Genomic DNA, 9,664 nt, shown 5'->3' on the forward strand with positions numbered 1-9,664 from the left:
TGGATAGTTGAATACATATATGAAAATATTACATAAATATACATTTAAATCTATAGAAAAAAAACTTATATTCGTCTTCTCTACTGAAACACAAAAACTCATATTCATTTTTTTGACTCTTATTTCTTCTTTCAGCACCATTTAACCATAGAAACTTGATGACATTACTTTACCGCAATCAAAATGTTTTTCTTGACAAAGAAAAATCATAAACATATTCTAAGTAAAACATTGATGTTTGGAGAATCAAATTCGTAATACACACAAATCACATACAAAGATCATCTTCAAGTAGCATAAGTCGAAGAGTTGGAAGGTTTTAAATGAATATAATTCAATATAAATAATCTATCTTAAATCATATTCTTTTGAATGACCTATTTATAATAGATAGATAGAAAGAGACAATAAATTATCATTCCTAAACATTACTATCAAGTGTTAGATAAAAGGCATAAGAGAAAACATCGTACAAACCTTCAAACATATGAGCAAAATCTGCATGTCAAAAAAAGAGACAAATGAGTTTAGAATCAATATATTCGGGAGACACATGGCATATCTCATTCTTCATGAGTATAACTATAATTCCGGAGAAAAAGAAGGAGTTTATGAGTTTTGGCTCTTATTCTTGTTTTTATTAAGTCTCAAATACTTCCATTAACTCATACAAATGGTGACTTAAAACTGGAAATGATTTGTTTAAGCTTTTATCAAATTTCAAGAATTATTATCAAAGAAAAAAAAAATCATATTACAATTACCATGGAAGCGACATAGCCCATTTATTCAACTCTTCATATATGAATCGTAAACGCTTTAAATACATGAAATATTTTTATGTGAAAATACTATTAATATTTGAATCATAAACGTTTGAACAACATGAATGTTTTTTGAATCACAATAAAAAAAATCATATTACAATTATTATTAATACGACATAACTCATTTCTTTAACTCTTCATATTTGAATACTAAATGATTGAACTATATAAAAGCTTTTTGAATCAGAATGCATTTAACTGCATAAAGGCTTTTGAAAGAAAATAATGGATATATATATATATATATATATATATATATATATATATATATATATATATATATATATATATATATATATATATATATATATATATATATATAATATGAGATAATGCAAAAAGTTATTGAGAATTTATAAATATTGTAATTGCTATTAATTAAAGAATAGAAAAAGTCATTTAGGCTTCAAATAAATATGCTTTGAGAAAACAAATTATCTACATATGAGTTTAAATGATCTCCTAAGAGCACTGTTGTAAAAATCTCGACTAGGTCCCGATTAATACCTAGGCGCTACTCGACCGATTACAGGGCGCCTAGCGATTAATCCTTGCATAAATAATGAGTGAAATATTATAAAACGATGAAATTTTAACATTTTAAAAAAGTTTTATCTCAATGGAAATTATTTGAAACATGATTAGTGTTGTATTAATCATATTAACCTATTTTGTTATCATATTAGTGGTACTTACGAACTTTACTATGATATTAGTTATATTTATTTTTTTAAAATTCAACAAATTAGCAATTAATGGTACCCGATTAATCCCCCAATTAATATCTGTCTAGCCGATTAATCTCTTGACCCCAGTCCACCGACTAGCTAACGTCGAGCGTTTTTTGCAACTTTGCCTAAGAGTGAGATAGATAGATTAAAATTGTTATCTTTGTTAATTTTTCAGTGTATGCATGATTTCGAGTTCTGTGTATAACCATATTAATATTTATATCAAAGATCGAATAAAATATCTCCAATCCTTTTTCCCATTATTATTATTATTATTATTATTATTATTATTATTATTATTATTATTATTATTATTTATCTTAAACTAAAAGCTAAAACATACTTTAATAAAAATCTAAGACAACTAATTAAAAAGCCAATAAGACCAAAACCATTAAAATTGAGAGTCAACCGTTAAATGATAAATCGAATTTACTAAAAAGAACTAAAAATCAACAGGTGTTAAATTTATTGTGAATGATTTTTATAAACTAAACATACATGTATTGTGAAAAAGAAAGTAGTTTATTTTGTTTTTTTACAAGGAAAAAAGAAAAGGAAGTCAACCAAATTCTGGCTTTTCTTCTGTTACTTATCCTTCCTGCACTCTAAATCCTTTTTTCAAATTCATATAAATACCCCACAAGAACCACCCCTCAAATTTCATTTTTATAACTTTCAAGCAATAATTTTTGTACTAAAATCTCACTTGTCTTCAAGATCAAGAAATTTATTCGATCCAAAAAGATGGCAGACAGTTGGTGGGATTCAAGAACAAGGCCTTGTTTGGATTCAGTATCAGTTACCTCGATGAATCTTTTTCAAGAAACCAGAGAAAGCACGACAACAACAACCACAAGTGGTGGTGGCGGCGGAGAAGGTGGTGGTGGGGTGTTGGGCAACAACCCAAGTTTACAAATGATGGAATTAGGTCTTTCATCACAACCAATATCACAGTCGTTGGATTGGAATCAAGCTTTATAGTAAGTCTACTAGAACATGGTTCTTGTTCTCCTTATAAACCCTAATTTTCTTTATTTTAATTACTAAGAAAAGTTTAATTCTTTTGATGCAAAACAGTCGTGGAGATCAAAGAAGTGATCATCATCAAAGTGGTTACCAAACCCTAGCTCAAGAAGATCATAGTTTGAGCTCAGCCACAAGTAATTTCCAAGAACCCCAATGGAAATCACATAAAATATATTCGGATTCTCCAACAGAGTTCAAGCAAATCAATGTTAGGGGTTTCCAATTAAATGAACGGATGCAATACGATGAAAACGGATTAAATCCAAGCTTCCAAGCAATGGATGATCATTCCTATGGAAATTCAACGGTTATACAAAGTTTATTCGGTTCAGAAAATAACACGAGTCAACAAGATTCGGGTTATGATCAAAATCAAGGACTGAGTTATATGTATCAATCTAACTATGGTGGTGTCCCCATGCAGTCTGGTGGTGGCTGCAGTGGTGACGGCGGTGGAGGAGAGTATCCTCCGCCACCACATGAATTCTCAGTGAATTCACCATCAAAAGTGCAACCATCGAACATTGCTACACAACTACACTTCTCCAACAACGCTCGATTTTGGAATGCATCTGCAGCCTCAATGAATGATGTCAGATCAAGTTTTTTTCCTTTGCAAATGCATCCACCTTCATCAACCATTGAAGATAAAACAAAGGTATAGCTAGAAATGATCAAGATTGACACCCATACACTATACCCACAAGTTATATAACACGAGAAACCTAATATTTTATGTTACTTTTGTGATTTTTTTTTTCAAGAATCCCACATCAGAAATGGTGAGAAAAGCAAGCAGCAAATCATCATCAACCAAAAGACCAAGAAATGAAAACCCACCATTGCCAGCTTTTAAGGTACAGGTTAATATATCTTGTTTTTTACTCTTTTTTGGATCTTGAAAACACAATTAAAGTTGAAACTCTTTGTGTTTATTTGGATTGATCAGGTGAGAAAAGAGAAGATGGGGGACAGAATCACTGCGCTCCAACAATTAGTTTCACCTTTTGGAAAAGTACGCATGATCAATACATTTACAATATATAACTTCAAAAAATTTCATCTTTCTTGATGATTAAGTCTTGAAATTAAAGACTTGTTTTTTGTTTTTTTTTTATAATAATCACAATCTTTCTGGTGTTTCCAGACTGATACAGCATCGGTCTTGTCTGAAGCTATTGAATACATCAAGTTTCTCCATGAACAAGTTAACGTAAGTATTCCATTAATTCAATATATTTAGCGCAAAAGAAATGCATATAACTGATGAATCGTTAATTGTTTCTTCAGGTTCTAAGTACTCCATACATGAAAAGTGGAGCTGCAATCACGCAACAACAACAGGTATATACGCATAAAATTAGCATATCATAGATCATGTGTTCGAAATTTTTTCTGTTATTAATTAATTATAATAGAATTAATCAAATTTATGATCTTGGGGTTTAATTCAGATTACAGATAAGGAAGGATCACGACAAGATCTAAGAAGTCGAGGGCTTTGTTTGGTACCGATATCAAGCACATTCCCGGTGACACATGAAACGACAGTTGATTTTTGGACACCATCTTTTGGGGGAACTTTTCGATGAGTGTGAAAACACGAAAGAATTTGTTCATGGGGCCAGTAGTGATCATCAAACGAATTAATTCTAAGCAATAAATTAGGAATATCTTGTATAAATCTGAAGAGAAATCAAAGTGGAAAAGTAAAGAAAAGGATATGAATCTTTAAAATGTTGGGCCAGCTACAAGCAAAATGATGCAGCTTTGGCCAATGTTCTTAGCTAAAGGTGTCACTCTTTGTACATAAAAAATGAGTCTTTTAATTTGTAATAATTGTAGCATTAATAATGATCAATTAACTAAAGTTTTGTTTAGGAATATGTGAGAGCAAGTGCCAATTATACTTCCCATGTATAATAGTTAAACTTATATATATAGTGTTCATATATGCATTGAATTTTAATTTCATTAAGGATTTTTTGAATCATATTGTTATGTGTGTGTATATATGTGCGATGAATATAGAGGAAACAACGAGTGTTAATTAGCTACTTCTACTTGTGTTGTTATGTAGCATCTTTACATGAACTTTGGGCAACCAATTAAATATCTTAGCTACTTTGACTACAAAATAAGCAAAAACACAATCCATTGAAAGACACTTATAAATTATACGGTTATAATTTAACTAGATTTATGATAATTAATCCGTGATTTTATTTGTTGCTGTGTAGCATTATATGTGATAGGTTAACTATAGGTTTATTAATTGATGATCTATTTATCTCTTTTGAGACTGGTTTTGGCAACGCCTTTTGCGAATGGAAAATAGAAATACTTGTGGCTTCTTAGTGCTTGTAAATAGCCTGATAGATTCAACATGCCACATCCATATTATAATTCTATTTTGAGCCGGGTTAAAACTATGATGAATGCAAAAGGAATTTGACCTCTATCCGTCTTAAAATAAAAGATTAAAAGACCACCATACGCATATTAAAAGTTGATAATAGTTATATTGTATAAATAAGTACTTCAAAAAGATAAAAGTTATTTAGCATTTATATATCTTATTTACAAGTTGGATTCTTGGTTCTATCGTTCTAGATTCTTAAACCATCTTTTTAGATATTATCGCCATTATAAGTATAAATTCTCAAATCATAACATGATAAACATTGTAACTTTATATATTACATACACGAAAAAAATTAGTTGCAAGTAATCGTCACGACACCAAGATTTTGCATCAAAGCCATCTCCTTTGACCTTGTTAATTAAGTTGGTCGTCACTCGATCGTCAAGGTCCTTAAATGAGCCTCACTTACTTGACCCATTTTGACTCGATATAATATGCTTTTTGTGTGTGAGTAAGACTTGGTTTTGAAAATTTAATTAAAAGAAAAAAAGAAAGAATATAATGTTGGGAATAAACGAGTTAGTGGAAGTGTGGTGTTCATAGTTTTAGTATTTTTGATTTAGTTTTATATGTGATTAAGATTCCTAAAAAGGAAATGGAAGGGTGTTGGTGAAGGAGTAATGGGACCCATGCCTTGTGCTTTATATCTAATGGTCTATGGACAACTAGAAATACCGTATTATTTTTTTCAAAAAAAAATGTGTTATTAATTTATCATCGTTATTTCTTTGAAAATAAAATAAAATAATCAAAAATTATATAATTCAGTGAGAATATCTAAGGTAAAAACTTAAAAGTAAAAGATGTTACGAAAGATCATCATTTAAGTAATTCATGTAATAATTATTTTAGAATTTGAACATAAAATAATAAAACTCTTATCAAATACATTTTACATACATACTTATAAAGCTTGCATTTTCCCTTGATTGTCATGCATTTGAAACACCCCACAATAATTTGCTAAAACCTCATGCATTTGAAACCCCCAAACATTTTCACCTTCTTAATAATTAATCACACATAATCAATGGTAATTCATATGAGATAATAATTTGCTAAAACTCATGCATTTGTATGGTATTAGAACATGTTTGGGTTTTTGGGTTTTAGACTTTAGTAAATGGGTAATCTGTTTGATACGTTGGATTTAAAGCTATCTTATTCGAATTACCCAAAACAAGAGATAAATTAATAATATATGTTCATGCATGTTTTGTACAAGTGACAATCAAAATACAATATATCATGATCATACAATTAAGTGTCTTTTATTCCATTTTTGACTTTATAACAAAAGTTTGTTTACGTGGCGAAGAAAGAAAACTTGAAGATGAATATTTATGTTGGATGTTTATATAAGATTTGTTTTAAATATATAATATAGATATAAATAGACAAATGTGTGTCAAATACAGCCCATCACAAATTTAATGTTATAAAGTACAATATAACTCAAAATAGTTTTCCAAATATAATGTTTATACTATAATATAATATAATAGAAGAATACCATATAGCAGACGAATCCCACATGTTGTGCAGAAATTTAGTTGCATAGATAATATATTATAATTATATTTCATTTAACATATGTTAGAGTCATTTGGTTATTACATTGTTGTATTAGGCACTATAGTCTCATATATTTTGAATGACTCTTACAAAAATGATGCCTGTAATTTAAATATAAGATAATATCTTATGATGTTTATTGAATGATATTATCTTCCATTGAACACTTTTTAATTGGAATCAACTTTATTATAGTTAAAAATTTTGGCTCCACTTTTTCTTTTCATTAGTTCTAGAATATGATTTTTTATGTTAACTTAAAATATGTCACTATCTTAAAATAGATTGAGAATGAGATTTTTTATATTTACTTAAAATACGGTACAATTTTCTATTCAATAGTAAAACTAACAAAAGTCGTTAAATATGTATTTTTAAGAGGTTCAACATAAATAGATGACCACAAATGAGAATCCATATTTAATCAATCATCAACTAATTACATTAGATACTAATGTGTACATAAAAATTACATTTAAAATTTTAAACTAATAATAAAAAAATTTCATTATTTATTATGATAAAAAATCTGTAAATCAAAAAATATACATGTTATTTAATCGCATACAACTTTTATGTATGACTTATTCACAATACATTAAACCATATATAACCATATTAAACTACATAATTATCCTACTGTGCAACGCGCGGACATTCGTCTAGTTGAATATAATAAAACTTACGATTTTGTGTAATATTATAAGTAAAATAATAAGAATATGAAGTTACTATATTAAATAACTAACATGATATAACAAATGAATTCCTAAACTGAGGAATGCAATCTTGCATTTCTTTATAATTAATACATTACCCAATATAACTATTACATACGTAAGTAATAAATTAATAAGGATACTGTATGAACTAAAACAGTTGTACCCACTTAGTTAGCAATCTTTTATCAATGAATAATTCGGTAAAATTATAATGGAATACAATATATGTGAGGCTTTACAACTATTAAAAACGAATGATAATGCAATCAAGTAGTAGGGACTTTAAATATGAGTTGCTAGGTCGATAAACCCTAGCTTCACTTTGAAGGATAGATGGATGCTGCATAAAGTACCATCTTAATTATGTGTACATATGATAATTATAGTTTGGTGAACAAAAAGATTGTCTTATTAGTGCAATTTATAATTTTTTTTAAAATTTTGTATTTATGGCTCATTTAGTATAGTATAATTAGAAATCATGTATTGGATGGTGACTAAGGTTTTGGAAAAGCTAGTTTTTAGTTTATAATTTAACTTATTACCTAACATTTACATGAATTTTTAAAAAGATAACTTATAAACTAGTTTTTCAATTATTTTAGTGGTGTTTACAAAATACTAAATTGGAAACTCAAAAAAATTTAGCTTATATACACCAAAGACATCCTAAAAGTTTCGAACTTCAGTTCATCGATATTATAAACAAAAGAGAATATGAAAGTTGTATTTAATGATGATTTTAGGTTGTCATATAAAGAAAAAAATATGCAATTATTTAAAGGATTATTACCACAAAAGCCCTCAAATTTATACAAAATGTTCAATTGTGCCCAATGTCTATTTTTTTATTGTGTTAATGCCTCATTTTCAGAGTCATTTATTTATTTTTACCATTTGCCTAGTTTTAACCTTCTACGATAGGTAACCCAGCTTATGTGGTGTTGACTGGGCGCTTTACTGTTGATATGGAACTAACATTGATGCCACGTTAGTGGTTCCTTCCTTAGCTTTTAAGCTCCAATTTCTCTCTTCCTATGCCTTTCTTGTTCGCTCGACAACTCTCAGCTCCGACAAACACAAACCAATGACGAAACAAAATTAAACTCAAGCTAATTAAAAAACCAAAAATCACAAATACATAAAATAACCAAAATCTCAAATGATTCTTGGTGCTTGAAATTAACAATGAACTCAAGATGAAATCAAAACCAAATTCCGAAATCCTGAAATTAAACTTGAACTCAAGATGAATGATAATGAACACACCTTCTCCGTTCTCAAACTTAGAAAAAAACATAAACCCTAAATCTAATTTCATTTAAAGTATGAGTAGAATCCTAATTGGGGCAAAGTATTTGATTTTCTACAAACCTTAGAACCGATTGACGATGAAGTGGGGTGTGAACTAAATGTAATGATCGTGTGAGGAAATCGACGATCCGATGACCAAACCTCTCACCCACCGACAACCACATTAGAACTGGGGAATCCATATGGTATGATGAGGATAGGTAGACGAGAGCAATACAATGTCGATGATCATAGATTTGTCTGATATTGGAGTCAAACCTTGGATATACACTACTCATTGACCTTCGACCACTCTCTGGTCTCCTTTACCATGCTCTGAGGATGCAACGATGGGTGAGGTAAAGGGGTGATGCGACAATAAGTTGATCTCATCTCTACACGATTAAAGTATTAAACATCTTTTTAACAATAGCAATAACAATAACAATAACAATAACAATAACAATAATAATAATAATAACAACAACAACAACAATAATAACAATAACAATAATATTAGCATAGATATTAAATATAATATTTTAGGAAAGAATTCAAACAAACCCTCCTAGTCTAGTGGTAAAGGTATTTGCTTTACGAAGAGGAGGCCCAAGTTCGATTCCCTCCTAGCTCTAACTCCTCTTCTTATTTAAAAAAAATAAGTAAGGAAGGAATCATTGACATGGAAACCATGTCATCTCTATGTTTAACGTCCCAATAATTACTAATAATTTTTTTATTTGAAAATAGATTAACCGATTAAAACCTTCAACTTAAAAGTCACAAGTGATATTCATTAGTTTGAAACCACACTATTGTCAAAGGTTAATTCGAGGAGAGCGGAAATCATTATCTTCGATGCATGTGTACAATCATGCCGAGATCTTCTCTCGAACAACCTGGAAAACATTTAATCCACAACTATAAGCATAAAGGTTAGTGAGTTCCTCAGTATACGACATATTCAATCATATATACAATGCATCCACACAAGGTTTTCAACTCTAGTCCGATACCAAATCTCCTATCAACATCCATAAAACATACATAACAATCATATAT

General features: G+C 29.2%; 1 protein-coding gene across 1 annotated transcript; it reads left to right on the plus strand.

Moving 5' to 3' along the window:
- The first annotated feature begins 2,193 nt into the window (after nucleotides 1–2,193).
- Nucleotides 2,194–4,582, plus strand: LOC111913425 (transcription factor bHLH123). The gene is made up of 7 exons (XM_023909130.3): nucleotides 2,194–2,541; nucleotides 2,639–3,245; nucleotides 3,352–3,444; nucleotides 3,537–3,602; nucleotides 3,735–3,800; nucleotides 3,878–3,931; nucleotides 4,042–4,582. Exons 1-7 carry the CDS (start codon nucleotides 2,306–2,308, stop codon nucleotides 4,177–4,179), a joined length of 1,260 nt encoding a protein of 419 aa, XP_023764898.1. The 5' UTR covers nucleotides 2,194–2,305; the 3' UTR covers nucleotides 4,180–4,582.
- Nucleotides 4,583–9,664: the final 5,082 nt, after the last annotated feature.

Source organism: Lactuca sativa, chromosome 5 (genome assembly GCF_002870075.4).
Source record: "Lactuca sativa cultivar Salinas chromosome 5, Lsat_Salinas_v11, whole genome shotgun sequence".
In the NCBI taxonomy this organism is placed as follows: Eukaryota; Viridiplantae; Streptophyta; class Magnoliopsida; order Asterales; family Asteraceae; genus Lactuca; species Lactuca sativa.